At 36.5% G+C, this 18,630-nt stretch overlaps 1 protein-coding gene across 1 annotated transcript in view; it reads left to right on the top strand.

Annotated features, from left to right (window-relative positions):
- LOC108574441 overlaps positions 1 to 18,630 on the top strand; it is a 132,387-nt gene that overhangs the window by 109,583 nt on the left and 4,174 nt on the right. The window contains exons 3-5 of the mRNA XM_017937033.1: positions 8,468 to 8,539; positions 15,273 to 15,412; positions 16,296 to 16,447. Of these exons, the coding sequence (XP_017792522.1) occupies positions 8,468 to 8,539; positions 15,273 to 15,412; positions 16,296 to 16,447 (364 nt within the window). The remainder of the gene's footprint in view (positions 1 to 8,467; positions 8,540 to 15,272; positions 15,413 to 16,295; positions 16,448 to 18,630) is intronic.

The following is an 18,630-nucleotide window of genomic DNA, read 5'->3' as shown; positions in this document are numbered from 1 at the left end:
TTTGAATTGTTAATAACTAATTAACAAAGCCTCGGACACAATTTCCTTACTCTTCACTTTCTACTTAGAACATCTTCAGGGAGTGACCCCTTTAATTTAGTATCTACCAGAGGCATCCCTGTACACACTCTACTCGACTGTTTGCTGCAAAATCACTTGAAGTGGTCGCGTGTATGAATCGGAGGTGGGCTTTTAACAATAAATGCGTGGTAAATAATCAATTTCGGATAGTGCATCGAGTTAATCGTATCCCTTTTAAACGAGCAAACTTCGTTACCCCGTTATTCAGTGAATTGGATTACCTTATTACTAAATACGCCGAAAAGGGGGGGAGGAGGAGGAAAAGAGACCGGATTGGGAAAAGTCAATATAGAATTACGTTTCTAAGTGTACTTAGCGGCGTGCGTTCGGCAAATTGCAAATTCGCAGATCCGCCCCGCCGTTGCAGATTGCGTTCCGCTAGTCTCTATGGAAATACGTGTTTTGCATGCATACCGTGCGCCATGAAATATGATCGAGCGGGCAAGTTGCAGATTAAGAGGAGCACACGCATGTTGATTAAAAATCGCTGCACGATTGGCCTGGCACTCGATATTTCATTTTCTTTTTCCTTTTCGCTTCTTTTTGTGTTTTACTTTTATCGGGCCACTGTTAGGACTGTTAGATTTATCAGTCAGTTAGATATAACAAAAATTAATCTAACGCCTTACTATGAAGTATATATTACTTTTGTATACGTTCGGAGAAATCCGTTTAGCCTTACCACCTATGTTTAGTAAAGATCTAAATGTTTACGACACGTGAGAAAAGGCCCTTTGGTCCCAAGCGGGGTCGTAGACAATATTAGGGCGTTGCGTAGGAGTATTCTCAGTCCTTACACAGTGCTCTTACCATCAAGTAGAAAAGCGAACCTTCCTTGTGTCTAATAAAAAGTTTATAGTTTAAAATAAGGATTGTTAATTATTCAACAACCAATAACTCCCATAATCCAATAAGGACACGCTGTGGAATTTGTAGAAGTGGAACGTTTCGGTCACTTTTGGCGTTGTTTATTTTCACTTGTGGTATCATTGCTGGGAAATTGATACTGGGATTTATATTTCAAAATATCAGTATTGCAATTATTATTCGTTATTATTAGGGCTGTGTGTAATACGTACACTTAAATCTATTTAGCACTCTTTTATCCGTACTTTAACTTTTATCTAAAATTAACTTAAAAATTGAATTTAAAATTGAAATTAAAAATTCTAACGATTAGCTTAAAAATTGAATTTAAAAATATAACAGATTTGCCTTAAAAATATTGAATTTAAAAATATAACACAATTAGCTTGAAAATTCAATTTAAAAATTTAACACAAGTAACTCGATTCTGGGATTATTTTGAATAAAACTCTGCTCTGTCTGTTATTAACGATTATTATCAATGTGACTCTGTGGAGTATTATTGAAGAGTAGTATTGCACGGTGCAACATGAAACGCCTTTAGTTTATTTACCGACTAATGTGCACCACGCGAAATTTGTAATGTGTTATCGCAACACTCGCGGAAAACATCCAGTTTGATCGTGTATATTGATACGATCACGTTGACATCGTTTATAAAGTTTTTTGATCTTCACTCATGGGACCTGGGTGAAGCAAGTTTAAAATTTACGAGTATCAAGTATCGGCTGACTTGATCAATGCAGTTACAGGTGATAAATCGCGTTCGGGGACAGTATATTTAACGTATGATACTGCTGTGATTGTTCAAACCATGATGAATTTCAAGTTTACTGTAGTACGATCACAGTCATCCGGTTATTCCCTCTGTTAACGTCAACCTTGATGGAAAAATGTGTTGGAATCGTGTACTGGGGGATTTTAACCCTTTGCAATCGAGTGGCGACTGAGAGGGGACATTAAATAATCGCCGCTTGGTAAATAATTGATCAAGCCATAGATCAGATCTACGGGATCTCTATAAATTTGATTGCCATATGTTGTATTCCGTGGCTCGCGATTCCTTGCGTTGGTTTATTATATTCAATAGGTACGCGGTAGGAGAGCCTGACGGGAACTGGGGCGAAATAAGGGAGCTATTCTGCGCGTAGTACTATTCGACTTTATTAGACAGTTCGGTGACGTTCGGTGCGTGAAGACCACTAGACAAAAATCTGCTGTTTCGACGGAAAAGGTTTCTAGATATAGCTTCGGTAAGTACGAGAGTAGGGGTTGGTTTCAGAGGTCAGTGTAGGGAGAGGCGGTGAGGTCTAGGTTCAGCGATGAGTAAAAGTAAAGGATGATGTGGAGGTCTAGGTTTCGGGGTGACTAACGTTAGGATGATGCGGATTTGTTTACAGTTAAGGAAAGGAGGCAGGATGACTAAAAACTAATGAAAGATAGGAGAGAGGTATACGACACATAGTGAAATAGAGAATACGTTGAATATTTAAATAAAACGGTATAGTTCATTTCTGTGTTAATTTTAGAAAATTTCAAAGATCCGATTTGCAAACTTTCCTATAGAAAAATGACCTCCGAGTGCAAAGGGTTAAAGTGGAGCTAGATGCGTTGTAACCATGAAACGGGTTTCGACAAAAGTTGAGGGTAAAATGTAATTCAAAATTGATAATACTAGAAATACAATGAAGTATGTATTTTTGTTTCAAACACATAAATTTGATTATTTTTAAATTATCGTAGGATAATCGTACTTTTCAAGTTTCGTAAGGGTTTTCTCCACGATTTGGTCACAACCGTGAAAAAATATGCGCCGTTCGAAATATTCGTCCACAAGTATCGCTTACAAGCATATATCATTCATGCGCTCTCATTCGTTTTTTTAAAAGCAGTCATAAATCTAGCGTTACGTGAAACTGTGAGCTAAACCTGCTTCAATGGAACACTACTATATTCATTCTTGAATCGCGCCACTGTTCATTTGACACTTGCGCAAATAGATGAATGAAAAGGAAGAGATGCAGAAATTTTAGGCACATTATGACGACACCTAAATATTTAATTACAAAGAAAACACTGTGCGGCACAAATTAATGAAATTAGATAAATGGAAAGGAGAAGGTGCAGAAATTTTACAGTCGCGTTATGACAACACAAATCTTTCGTTAAAAATAAACACTGTGAGGCAAAGAATAACAAAATTAGATAAGTGAAATAGAAAAGGTACAGATATTTCATAGGCACATTATGGCAATACTTAAATAATTCACTTAAATAATGTTACGTTATGACAACACCTAAACCTTTCATTAAGAATAAAACAGCGTAGGGTAAAGAATAAATTGGCTATATATCGATTCGTTTGGCGGTGGACCGTCATTCGGACGATAGCAATGCTTTTCACGATGTTAACAACGAACACTGTGAGTAGTAAATTCTGCTACCGTATGATCAACCATTCGGTAATGCGTTTGAAATATGTATTATATCCAACGGTCGACTGCATATTTCGCGTGTTAGCTTTATACGCACGTGGACGTGCACTACCGGTGACATTAGCACATCTTGTCTTCCGCAAAATTACTATTATACGGGCGAAATGTCCGGGTTTGTGGTATGAATTCCCACCGTGTCGTGTGAAATTATGCGTACGCAGCGTGTGGCCACGAAAAACACATTTTGATAAAAAAAAAAAAAAAAAAGAAGGTAAAACAGGGAGTATCTTTTTTGAATCTAAAATATTGATAGTTAAGTCTTACACACTAATTCCCACGATAGAACATAAAAATGCACAGTTTGAGTATTTAATAAATATTAGGTGTGTATAAGTGCAGGAATTTGTCGTATTACGTGAAACTAAAAAAAATATAGATATTAGCCCCTTAACCTATGATTTCTTTTCTGACTATGCATCTAAGCGTCAGCCATTTTACTGTTTGACTACTGTACCAGGTAACGAAAGCTAATCTGTTACAGATCAGTTACACTTAGTAATCCTCAGCCTTTCGAATTAAAACGAAATTAAGGATTAAAATTCATTTCTCTTACTAATACAACTATTTTTCTCACATCTTGACCGGAATCTCTGCCACGAGTCTGAATGGTTGTCATAAGTCAAGGGGTTAGGAAAGTATTTAAGTGAAAATAATTCGAAGGATAGTGGGCGATGCTTGAACAGAACGTGTTAAGATATTTATTCAATTTTATAGTGATAAATACTTTCGTAAAACAGGTTTAAAATATTATAGAACAAAATTTTCGCATCCACCATCTGCGGGTTATAGGCGCAAACCTCGCTATAGTCCGCGCTGCGATATAGCGTGGTTGTAAACTAAACCCTGAAATGCGGCACCGATTCATGTCGCGGCATTTACTGCATTTCGTTTTAGGGTTCGGCGTAATAAAAGAACGAGAACATACGACTAACAGTATTTCCTTTACTATTTGAAATATTTGCACATCGTTTTCTTGAAGGCACACGTTCATAAGTATTTCTACACTTTCACATTATCCTTTTTCCCTCTTCTTAAATTCAGTCAATCGGGCGATTCTATGTCTTCACTCAGCAAGATTGCAAGATTTTTACTGTCTTCCATTCCATTACAATAAATTATTATACCCAGAGTCCAGGAACTTTTGTTACATACCGTATTATCGTGGTTTTCAGCATATTTTCATGATTTATTAAATAGTCTCAGATTACTTTACACGTTTGTAATTTATTAAATTTCAATGACTGTTGCCAATAATTATCGTATACTTCTGTACACCGAAATGCTACGTTTTAGAGTGTTTTATTTAAAAAAACTGCATTCAGAATTTTTCTCTTTTTCAAATTAACCCTTTTAGGACTATGGACTCATAGGTATATGCCTTCACAAACCACTATGAATACAATCAATAACTCAGTATTTTTATTTCTTAAAAATAGTTGGTTTTGCCACACACTCGTGTGCCTGTAGTTTAAAAGAATACAAATTTGAAATGATTTAGCGCAAGAAAAAGTTTGAAATAGTGAACTAGTTGTATGTTCCCAAATAATAATAATAAAGGGTTAAGTAATAATGAAGAAAAACAACGTTTAACCGACTGTTACAAGAACACACCTGGAAATTGTCCAATTGAATGGGTATTAACATCTGCTATGCAATTCTTGCAAACAAGTACTTAAAGCTACATGTAGGCCTCGAGAGTGTACTACATCGAGAGAATTCTGTTATTCCCTTGCACTCTTGGGACCTACAACCTTAACACCCTCTACCTGTGTTCTCTATCTACCTTGAAACTTCCAATGTAATTATCTTCGTGACACTGATACGCAAAATCAGCTACATTCTGTTAAATATAATTTAAGCAAATAAGAATCGTGTATAATTAGAATGTAAAACAGAAATTTATTTCAATTTATTACACAGATTTTTCATTTTTCACAGTTACTCTGTTTACATAGATATTACAAGCTGTTTAAAAACTCGTTAATCAGACATTCTGCAACTTAAATGTTACCCCTTTGCACTCGAATGGCGACTGAAAAGCGACATTACTGTTTACCACTTGGGTTTTACGAACTTTGGTTCGCCTTCAAATTACGAGTAAAATACCTTTTGGTTTTTGCCGCTATCTTAATTAGAAACAGAGGTACGATGGTTTGAATTTTTCCTGTATTACGTTACAAACTTTCCGGACCACCTAATACAGTTAACACAGGCACAACAGTACAATTGAAATTTAATAATCCCTCGATAAATAGACAACAGTGTACTAAGTACTTGTGAACCAATGAGGAGTTAACTCGTCATTATTAGCGCCTACAGACGCTTTGAAAATTTACTCACACTGTAAAGTTCGCGCGCCTTTTGGCGCAGTTCTAGCTTAACCCTTTGCACTCTAAATTTCTTTTCCTTTCCAATAGTGCCGTACTATTTGAAATGTACTTCAAAGGACAAATGTAAAAATTGCTTCGTATACAAGGAACCTAGGGAAAAATATCGAGGGACCCAACGGGAATCGAACCCGGGACCTTAGGCTTAGCAAGCCGAGGCTTTGCGCGCTGCGCCAACCACTCCCTCCCTATTCTCCTTTCGAGATTTCCTATTTGGGTATGGAGGCCCCGATACTACTCTCGGCCATCCTGAACTGACATTCGCCCTCGAATGTCCTCAGTGCAACACAAACTCAACTCAACACTTTGGGGTACACTATCCTCCACACAGTGGCACACAGTCGAAACGTCGCAAGTTGGGAGACGTGCAACCCTCGAGATGTTTTCATCGTACACCTCCTGGCTTCGTGTAGCCGTAGGTGCCTCCATCCCGGATGTGCCCCCATTTGTAGGAACCGACGACGGAAAAATATCGAGGGACCCAAACGGGAATCGAACTCGGGACCTTCGGCTTAGCAAGCCGAGGCTTTGCGCGCTGCGCCAACCACTCCTTCCCTATTCTCCCTTCGAGGTTTCCTATTTGGGTATGGAGGCCCCGATACTACACATAATATTGTTTATCCTAGGTAAAAAAGAAAATAAAAATTTTGCGAAATATAACGGGTGGGTACATATGTAAACTGGGAATTTAGAAAGACTTAGAGTGTGACTCGACATAGGAGTGCAAAGGATTCATTCACTGCTTAATTTTATCTTCCAAGTATTTACCTTATTTCAACGAAACAAATGTTTAAACGAATACAGCCAAAATGAAAGATTTTGCGGCTACGGTTGAACATCTATTGTTCGTCACTAAAATCTGCCGCAGCGAAAGGGTTAATTAGACTACGCAGAAATGGACTTACATCATTCTCGTGATAAACGGTCCGTATTACGCACTTTCGAGGGAAAGGCGTCCCTCGACAGGATTTCCCCGAATTCTCTGAGAAACAACACTCTACCGGAAAAGCGAATTTTTCACGGTCCGATGTATCGCTGCGTTAGAGCGTTCATCGCTTTCCAACGTTTTACTTTTAGTTTCACTTTCGGAGGTGCGGGAATTTACGCGACGGGGCTCTTAAATTTCCGCGAAATTCCTCGCGCAGAATTCGCACACGTGTCTGTTGTGTATCCATTTGGAAACGAACAACGCCGAAGGGGTATAAAACATCGCGGTGCAGTTTTACATCGCGGCCGGGGCTTGGTTGAACAACGGGCGACAGAGAGTCATGGGACTGCGAATAATTCGCACGCTAGACTTATTTGCCGAATAAAATAAGCGTTGTTCCGCGACGTAGGTTACAGGTGGAGATAAAGCGGAATTAGCGAGGAAATATCTGTCGAACCGCGGTTTTTCACGCTTACCGAGCGTTAAGGTGAAGCTTTATGACGTGGATGTAGGAAAAGGGTTATTTCCGAATTTAGGATTTGTGGGATTTAGGACTTGGCATTCACAGAGCTAGGCGCTAATTAAGAATATAGCAATCAGGCTAGTCGAAGTGGCACTTTGCAAGAGGATTTAGGATCCTTCTTTACTGTTACTACGTTGTAAACACCCTGGTTAAGATTTTGGTCCAGATGCGACGAAAACAGTTCTGTTAGTAACGAAAATTAATTTTTATTTATGCGACTAAGGATTTAACCCTTTGCACTCCGTTGTCGCCGCTGTGGCGACATTGTAAGTGGAACTAACAGCTCCATTGCGGCGACATTGTAAGATATATTTTTAAGAAAAATTGAACGCCTACAGAGGCGCAATCGCGCCATTGTAGTCTCGGAGTAGCTGGTAGCCCATAGTAAAAATGATTCAGAGTTTCTGGTAGGTCATATTAAAAATTGCGAGGAGTGCAATAAACACCGAATTTAATTAATCTATAATATATTAGCTTTTCCTACCTAATACAGTACCTACTAGAACATAGTCAGCAAAATAAATCGCAAGTCAAAGGGTTAAGTGTTAATTTTGTGAAAATTCCTTTTGGCAAATATTAGTAAATACGAGCAAGATTTAGAGTTCAGTTTCGCATACTTTATTCCGTTTATTATTGCCGAGAACACCTAAGGCTATATGCACATTTAAAAAAAAATTACTATTACAATAATTATTATTACGCAAATCCCAGTTTCGGGTTGAATATTTTATTTTTACTGCAAAGCTAGTAGCATAAGAAGTTATAAAAAAATATGACACATTCTGGTCTTATATCAAATGGAAAAAGTAAACAATTCTACGCGACATATTTCTGTGATAATCGTAACGATGCCTTTATTCGTGGTTTTAATATTTATCGAATATTGTGTATATTTCTTTCCCAAATATCTTTTCAGTTTGAAGAATTGTTAAACGTTAAGTATTCCATTATTCGTAATTTTTTAATTTGCATTGTATTTTTTGCATCGGTAATATAACTTCTCTTGAAAATTAATATTTCCTGCAAGTATACATATACAGGTTACTTATAACTCAATGAAACTGCATTTAAAGGGAAACTTTATCGCAATAACTTTATATTAAATTATCTTACAATATTACTTTCAATGGTGAAAATATTTTTCCTTCAGCATTTTAAGCGGCAATTTTGTCTGATTCGATTTCAGAGCAGCGTCCGGTTTGATATTCTTCCTGGAGATTACTTGGGCCATCACCTTGTTTGTGCAGATCTGTGTCAGGTATGCATACATATTTAATTCAATAAGGCACGTTTTCAACGTTCTTTATGCGAGTAAGGGTGAAAACGTGTTTACGTTAACATTAATAGTTAAACATTAGTTTGCGTTAACATTAAAAGTTGGATATAACTATAAATTAGCAATATGTTAAAAATCTAAATTTGCAAAGAAGTGAAATGTTCGATTTCAATAAATAAGTAATGAAAATATGTCATGTGAGATTACAAATGTGTAAGTTAAATTTTATTTCAAGCTCGATATTAATTTTCTAGTTAAACATAGCAAATGTTACATTAAGAACAGATTATGGCATTTTCAAAATTAGATTTTCTCAAGTTTCACCGTTCAAAAATCAGTCAAAACAGTTTCTTTAACGATTCACACCTTTAATTTCAACAGCTTTAATTTAAGTCGGTGAAAATAGTTTGACGTCATTTCCAAGCTATTTAAATATATTCAATTCCGGATTAACCTCACCTTCGTAATATTTTGCAAATCGTTCACCGTAAAATTCAAACAGAACGAAACTCTTCCATTCGGAATATTCTCTGACAAAAAAAAAGAAAAAGAAAAAACCCTTTCGTCTCCTATAATTCCATTTGTGCAAATCACACGTTACGCCTGCGCGTCCCCTTTCATTCCTGAATTTCCCGAATCGAGAATGCGTCAACCGAACCTCATTGATTCTCTAATGCCCTTCGAAATCCCAATAAACGTGAAAACGTCAACGACGTCGGGCAAACTATCTGCAAACTGGAATCCGAAGATACCGAGAAAAAGTCCGGGTGAAAAGCAGTTTGGTAATTACCGGTTCCCCAGAACTTTGTTCCAATTTCCTCGTCGTTCGATCGCGAGTTTATTCGATGTGTAAAGAGCGGTCGTCGAAGGAGACGAATGGATCGGGGAAAAAGAAAAGAGAATACGCAAGAACACGACGACGGTTGGTCGTTGATTATGAAGCGACGAGAGGAGTAGTAGTCAGCTCTCGTTGAAAATGGATAGAACGTAACGAAAAACCGAGGGAACACTGTGAGAGAAGATAGGGTAGTTCCAAAGATGAAGTGATTTTATTGGTGGACCAACTGATTATCTGTCTTGATAATTCTTTGTGTAAACATATCGTCAACCTTGTTCTCATAATAGCAGTATAACGTGGAATTTCTGATACTTAGTAATGACGTCGTTAGATACTTTCAATGGTGGACGTAGCATTGTTTCTGTAGAATTGATTGTATCAGGTGATACACTTGTTGGGCATAGCCTGAGTAAGTTGGATTTATGGCGTCGCCTCAGGTAGTCATGTTGTTAATTCCAGATGTGTTTTGGAATTATGAATATTTAGTAAATAAAACTTGGTTATTTACAACACAAATAATTTATTGTCCGTTTCACTATTTCTTAACTCTGAACTATTTCTCAGTCGCGAGGTGTTCTGTTCGATACGAGGTTCTATTTTGTTCTGTTTTGACGGAGGGACGCTTTCCACTGAAGTTGAGAAACGCTCCCTCCATCGTCCTGGAAAATTCCCTCCAAGTCCTATTTTGGAAGGAATTGCAGCAAAGTGGGACCTAAGATTGTCCAATTAAAACTTTGGGCGGTTTCCCGATTGCGCAACGCCCACAGGCCAAGTGTTCGTTCGGTAAACAAGGCCTGCGGGACGTCGCAACAAAGGGTCTCATTTCGGAAAACCGACCCATAAATCCTAGGTCCCTCTTTTGACTGCGTGTCGACTTACGATGCGTCAATTGCCGTTGAGATGGTCTGGCTGGCAATTCTTCTAGAGAAAGTTGTTATTGCTTTCCAGCCAGACCCAAGTCCGTGAGAAAATGTACATCCTTTGAAAATACTTGACTTTCTCAAAAACGGCGATGTCCTGCGTCAACGCAGCGTAAGCCTGAACACATGGCCTTAACACGTGTGTTGTAGGTAACTACAGGATCTTGCAAAAAGATCTGATTTCTTCTTTAAACAAATTGTGTTTCAGGAAAAAATTGGTTCTTTGATTAGTCAGCATATACCACGTGCTAATTTACTAATTGTGAGCGTAAATGACGCCAGTCAACCGTAGGCATTAACAACACTTGTGTAAGAAATTGGTCTCCATTGCAAATAAGCACATTCAGTTTCGGTAATTGTCCAACAACCTGAAACAATGATAGTATTAATATATTACGTACCTTTAACCGACCTTTTTTTTTTTACGAGGGGAAATCCTCATGGACGTCCCGCCCCCCAGGGGAGGGGGCGGAGTAGTGACGGACTCTTACCGGCTAAAACCCCACGGTGGCCATCCTCGGCACTCCGGGGGTGGGCCCGGGATCTCTTACGAACACAACCGGACCCACCCCACGCCGGGCTCCTCCCTCGAGATGTTCGAGGAGGGAGGGGCTCATCCCGGAGGAGGTCAAATAGACCCCCTCTCAACTCCGAGGCGCCGCCGGGACCACGCCGGCGACGCCCCCACCGCGGGCCGCGTGCAATGGGCTTCCGAGTCCCCCCCTCGACAGCCCTTACGAGCCCGGCCGCCGCGCAAAGACTCTGGGGTACCCCGTCCCCCGTCAAGGAGGCGTGGCCCTCCCGCGCGTGCGGCCGCCAATCCGGAGCCTGGCGGGAGGAGCAGTGCCTCCTCCCCCAGGGCCCGTGCATTTGGGTTCCTCGGGGTCGTGAACTCCCGTACCGCGACCGATGGAAAAAGTCAGTCGCGGCCCCTGAGGTCATCTTTAATCGACCTGTTTCGAAGAATTACAATTTAACCCTTTCTTTGCTGCTGGCGCGTTGAATATTTGTTTGCTCTGTGCTGTCAGAACCTTTTAACGCAGTTCCACAACCTAATAAAATATATCATATTCACAATTGCAAGAATTTTTACTCATTTTCTATTTACAATAGTGTCTCGATAGTAGACGTACGTCGTGACCATGTCGCGTCTACTAACGAGGGAGATATATTCCGGAAATTGCCGACGTTACGTCTTTTGACGCGTCCGATCCTTAGCGAAATTGGAAAGCAGTCTGAGAGGAATGAAAGCAGTTTTTGTTGCCTAAAAAAATTCCAGAGATTCGCTCAATCGAAGCAGTTTTAGGAAATAGTGAGGACTACTCTGCGTCTACCGTCGAGAAGATACCGTTTAACTTTTATCACTGTGTCAATTAGAAACGGAGATACGATGGTTTACCCTACGAACTTTCCGAACGACCCAATAATACCACTTCAACGCGTTTTTACAGGTTTGTTCAGAAAAAAATATGATATCTCTTGAACAGCAAGTGGCTGAATATTCATATCATTAAAAATCGTCGCTGTGCCTGTAACAAGCACTGCGTAAAATTTTTCACTAGAAATTTTCTGTTTCGCAAGAGTTATTTTATTTTATTTCGTAAAAGTGCGTGTTTCTACAAAACTATCGAGGCGCTTCAAGTAAAGTTTCGAACAAAATGGCCGGCGCTTTAAGTGATATCAACTTGAGCGGAGTTTTCAGTATGTAGCATGTAACTTCTGAGTGATCAAGAGAACAGAAGCCTCTCTGAGCTGAAAAATAAATTCACGAAGCCTCGAGAGGTGTAGTCTGCTCTCGTCGAACGCGGATGAAATACAACGAAAGCCGAGGGAATACAGTGAAAGGAGTTCGGAAGATAGAGCCGATTTTATTGGTGGACCAACTTCCGACGATCTATCTCGGCTCGACACCACACTCGTTTCGGAAGTTTATATTCTTGTCGACGATATCAAAAGGGACGGCCGAGTCGTTCAAACGTTTCTCTCCGCGGCTTTCTTATTACAACCGATGGAAATGAGATGCTTTATTCCGCGTATACGAAGGATTCTTTTTTCTTCTTCTTGTTTGCTCGTTGATGCCAATAGCTGAGTGGTTGGCTTCGAGAGTCGTCCCTCCATTGCTGAGTAATATTATTTGTGGGTGGTTATTCGGGGATACTGTTTTAGCACGTGTATGTTTTTCTCGAAGAAATTCAGTTGGGCAGAAAGATTGTGTTAATTCGAATATGAAATTCTTGAAAAGATAATGATTTATTGATCCAAGTCTAATTTTTCACTATTCTAGGCGTTCGAAAAATCGGGGAAAATTCTGGGACACAAGTTTCAATCTTGGCTAAAAGTTTCAATCTTGACAAAACGTTAAAAATGACCGAGAAATAATGTAGTCATTTTCTTCACTATTAACTAATCTATTGTTAAATTTGTTGTAGGTGTACAATTGTTGGTTAAGTCAGACGTTTAGAAGTTTTATCAATAAAAATACAAATTCATTTGGAAGAAGTGCGAGAACGAAAGGAGAGTGTTGGAAAATGGTAAATTAAATGTTAAATGTAATTTTGTTTTTAACGAGATTGTAGAGACAAAGGGGAGTGAAAATATGAACGAAATTTAATTCAGCTTAATTTAATTTACACCCTTATTTTACTTTTGTTTCAACTGAAAATTTTATTTCTAGTTAGTACCGTTCGAAGTTCAAATTGTAATTAATTCGTGTTATAAATTCTATTAAAACTGCCTCCAAAATCAAACATTTTCCGCTGAAGTGTACACAAATTAATGCAGAAAGTTTCAGGTAACCATTAAAACATTTTTTTCATTAGACACAATATGTACCGATATTACGCGTAATAATTAAAATACTAAGATACACAGTGACGTGATAATGATTCTAACTCTTGTAGTGAACATTAACGTGTTTTTAATTGGCGAAAGTGTAAAAAAAATGTCAATACCTCAGGCTAATTGAACGATATCTTTATGTACACTTTTCCTTCATCACGACGTTATCATATGTAGGTAACGATGTAACTCTCATGTACCGGGTGAGCCACGTAAAACAGGCCACCTAATTATCTTCTCCATCTATGCTAGTACCAGACAATTTTTATACTTAATTCAAATAGTCTTAAAAATTGAATAAGATGGAAAAAAAATTTTTTTTATAAATGCCATTTTTCTGTTTTTCTTTTTTCAAGTTCAGTTGTGTTTTTTACACGAATGTATATATTTTTTCTACTGTATGTTGCAGTTGACATTCATGTGTATTTAAACATGTGTAATGATTAAAATTTTAAAAGTAACATTTTTTCGTACCACCATAGAAGATAAATAGTTAGGTGGCTTGTTTTGCGTGGCCCACCCTGTATATTAGGTCTACAAAAAAGAGAATTACTTTGACAAACAATTACGTTTGACTCTTGCAAGATCCAGTGAAAATTTTATACAACTGATATTATCTAATTAAACATAGTAAACATAAAATATAATAAACATACAGTAAACATATAATTGTCGAATAATTATTAGCATTGTGCTTTTGTTAAAAGCTGTAAAAAGTAACACAAGAAATTAAAGATAGGTGACAAGTGAAGATTTCTTGCGTTGTACGTTTAATAGTAAATAAAAAAAGTCAGCAAGCGTTGTTCGTAGCAATATTGTAAAATCTAGTGGCGTGTAATAAAATTTGCTGGATCCATTTCATTAATTTCAATTTGAATGCCCTATCGAAAAAATTGCATCAGTTTGACTCCATTCAATAGCAAATATCATTCGATTAAAACGCTCCAATAAAGTCGCTGCGAAACGATGCGATTAAATGGTTCGGCGATTGTAAACTTCCAGATATAATACTGCTAAAATGAAATTGATACAAATTACACGCGGGTAACTCGTAATTATTTAGTCGTTTTAAAAAGTTTTAATGATTGTACGATGATTGATTTAGGCAAATGTGTCCTAAAAATTATCGGAAAAATATCAATTAATTTGTACACAGTATTTTATTCAATATCTGTATACTACACCATCAGGATAACGGTGGTGAGCGGTTGAATAAGATATAAACGTGGGCGGTTAAACAGAGTGAATGGTTGTAATTCTGTCTTTCCTGAAAACCTAGTCAAGAGGACCCCCCCTGACAATATGGCCTTTCTTAGCCTTGAGGCAGAACTATCCCTAGGAGGGGGAAAAACAGCAGAAGACTGCACATGGCCCACTCAAGCCTTCGCTTTTTGGACTTTTTTAACATTAATCACTTTAAAGTATTATCATATCGAACGAAATTATATTAACTGAAATTAAAACAAAATAATAAAAAATTTCAAATTGACTTTTAACAAGCTTTAAATTCAAACCCTCTATTGAAAGTCCTGAATTTTATGTTTAACCAAATTCTATGTTGGATTATTACTAACAATAATACGTCAGCTAGTAAGCAAAAATGAATTGTGTTATGTATGAGAAACACTGCTATGTCAAAATAATGTAATAGACTGATGCAATCCTAGTCTCTTTTACTTAAATGCGCAACAGATTTTCAGTCGTGCCCTTGCGGGTTTTTTACTTTCACTTCGTCTACGATTTTCCAAGCGTAAAGACGTCCTTCCGCGCGATAGAAATAAAACACGTTTAAGTAAATTCACAGTAAACGCTATTTATTTAACCCATTAATCCAATATTCTACATTTTCAATGTAGTATCTTTATACAAAGAATTATACAATATGCTCGCTAAGGTGATAATAACAGCTGTTTTCAATTGCAAAATTACAAAACTGCCGCCGTATAAAGTTTCAGCGAAAATACTTGTGAATTATATTTCTTCCAATAAAACCTGGATACGCGTCGGCGCTTTATTACGTTATACACTTTATTACATCCATAAATCTAATTTGAAAAGACGCAGTTCTTGTCGAGAATGACATGGAGCTCCGTAAAACCATATACATATTTTGTTTCAGAAACGATGAGTCTCTTTGTTCGTGCTGCTGGTCGGCAGTGCTGGCGATAACGAGGGGTTGGCGGAAGGCATTGTTTTATCTACCGCTATCCTGTATTTTGGCATGGAAACCGCACAATCTTTGGTTGTCCTATGTCGCGGGTAACTTGGCAAACTGGATGTTTATATATTCCCCCTATATGCACTCGTCCCGCAGCAGTCGAAGTCGTTTAGTTCTTCAATTCTTTTAATTTGTCAATACTTTTTCTTCGTAAGTAGTTCTTCAATTCTTTTAATTTGTCAATACTTTTAATTCGTCAATTTTTTTAATTCGTCAATTTTTTTAATTCGTCAATTTTTTTAATTCGTCAATTCTTTTAATTCGTCAATTCTTTTAATTCGTCAATTCTTTTAATTCTTCGATTATTTTTGTTCTTCGATTTTTTTTATATCGGCAATCATCCACAGTGAAGGGGTGAATGAAAATCGCCCTGAAAGATAGAGGTAGTATTTAAATACATGTAGCCTAATATCTCAAAAACAGTCAGAGATAGAGGAATAGCGTAAGTTAACAAATTTTCTACTTTTCAACAGTAAATTTGAGAAATAAAAAATAAAAAAGAAAGTTTAAAACGAGTATGTTTATTACTCCCATTTTGAGGACGATTTGCACCCTTTCAATGTGAACGATCGCCGATAAAAGAATACACGTGTGAAATATTTTTTTTAGTACTATATATACCGAAGTTTCATCAAAATCAACGATTATCACTTCGAGATATTCCTTTATTAGTGTAAGTTTCAAAAATGACAATTTTTTAGAAATATTACGAATTAGACTTATCAAAGTATGGTCACTATATGAGGGTTTTATATGAATTATATTTTTCATTATTTAATTTAATATTCTACAATTTTCATCTCGTTTCATCAATATCGGTGATTATCACTTGCGGATGTTCCCTTGCGAGTTGTAAAACGTCAAGAGCAGCACAGAATGCGAAAAACGTTCCCCGTTATTTTTCCTCTGTTTATATATCCGTAGCCGGACTTTTGGCAGTGCTATCCTTGCTGCATATTGCATCCAGCGCTTTGGAGAGCCGCGGTTCCTGCCAGATGAGCAATGCCACGGATTCGGTTGGCGAGAGCCTTCTAAACACCAGGCCAGAGAATTACGATCGTTTCGAAGAAGTTCTGGTAAGTGAGCAAGGTAAAAAGTGCAGTACATTATCCCTGCATTACGAAATTAACGCTAATAATTCCCGGACAATTGAAAATACAACTCAGCGGTTGTATAGGTTAGGTTAATCCGTTCATTGTTCTGGTAATTGTGATATAAGTGTACAAGACGAGGAATAATTTATGTACAGGGTATTTCAGTTACTTGAAGAAATAAAGAAGTGTATTTATCGTATTTAAATGATTTGATATTGTTATTTTATTAATTTTAATTTATTCAGGATAAATATCTTCAATTATTATTTTAAAGATTTTTGTAGAATTAAGAAGACTGCGGATGTTTGTGCATTTAAAATTGTATGTCGAAATATGCAAATAAAATATCTGAAATATGAAAATATATGAACATATGGGAAAATATAACAAGATAACAATGCCTCCCTACAGTACCGACCGCGCATGTGCAAACGAGATAGAGGGGGCTTGAGGCCCAAGCGTAGTACGTATCCAATATGGCGATAGCGAAGTAGGAGTGTTCAGACGTGATTTTGTGTATTTTCTTTTTCCTTTATAATAAACCGTAATAAGTACGTAAATCTGGGTATCAGATCATTTCCGATCACCGCAGAATATCCATCCTATCAGGTATATTGAAAATGTGTGATTATAATGGAACCTTTATTATTTAAACATTTTATATAATTTATATTGCAATAAACTATAAGCATGTCTTCAATATTTTTCATATACTTAGTAAATTTCTTCGAAAGTTCAATAAGCAATATCGGATTTTACAAAATAAATATGCTAAATTTATATGAAATATGCAATATATTTTTGCATACATTCTTAAAGAGAAATATGCAAAACATAAAAGATTGAAAATATGTAAAATAAATAGTACATGATTCAAACCCTCTTGAGGCAAAACAAATTTCTATCCAAGTCCCACTTTATTACCAATATCCTATAAAAATATGTAGGTATTTACATGAATATCCGCAGTCTAGAAATAAGAAACACGTCATTGTCAAATGTGACATCAATATGATATATCAAAATGTAGACTGAAATGTTCTATCAAGTTTACGAACAAGACCAGGAATAATTTATGTGTAGGGTATGTAAATTACTTAAAGAAGTAAAGAAGAATAAAGATTTTTGTAGAAATAAGAAACATGTCAATGCCGAATATGACATATTGAAATTTGTTGTCAGGTTTAAAAAATCAGAACAAAGAACATTTATTACTAATGAATTAAAAGTAATTCATATACTAAATATGTATTAGTTAGATATGAATTATAAGAGAATTTTATTTTTTATTCATTCAATTTTATCTATATAACTTTATTATGTTTGTTTCTCATCACTGAAATGTTACACAGAACAATGAAAGGATTAAAACTTCGAAATATCACATGTCAATGTAACATATGCATTTAACCTGTTAAGAGGATAGCTTCGTGATAGATAATAATGTTAAAAAATAAATAAATAATTGATAATATCGAATGTTATACAAAATAAATAAGAATATCCCAATTTGGCTGTTTTGACAAAATTGAATAAAATAAATAAATTTATTTTATTACATAGTGTTATAATTTAATATATTTATTATCAACATATCTTACAGTATTATATATATGTGCAAAATTCTAATTTAACTTTGCAAATTTTCTATAATCGTTAACACGGTATTATAAAGAAATAAGATGCCATATAATGTGTTCAGTATTTTCCAATAATTGCATTTCAAGTAACAATATTCTTATATATTGTCGTTAACGCATAACAACATATTAATATCTTATAGTCGTAAAAGCGATGTCAAATAAGATGGCAATTTGTCTCAGCACCGCTCAACAGGTTAAAATGTAGCAAAACGATATACTAAACACCAAACACTGCACACTCATAAATTTTTACTGAAATCTGTACTCCAGCTTTACATTTTCTATTCACTCTGTACAGTTGTGGTATTCCGATACTTTGGAGAATTTTCTTCGATACTTTTCCTGTCCTAAAGTCTTGTTACGTATTTGCTCTTTGCTTTTGAACTTATTCAATCCTAACCCCCTACCTCCAAAGTTTTTGACATGTTTCTCATACCATGCAAAATAGTCGGATGTGATATCGATATAATCTGCGTTATTGAAAATATTTGTTTATTTTATGTAAATTTTATTGATTTTATT

This window comes from Habropoda laboriosa, unplaced genomic scaffold (assembly GCF_001263275.1).
Source record: "Habropoda laboriosa isolate 0110345459 unplaced genomic scaffold, ASM126327v1 scaffold172, whole genome shotgun sequence".
NCBI lineage: Eukaryota > Metazoa > Arthropoda > Insecta > Hymenoptera > Apidae > Habropoda > Habropoda laboriosa.
This window is presented reverse-complemented; position numbering and strand designations above follow the sequence as displayed.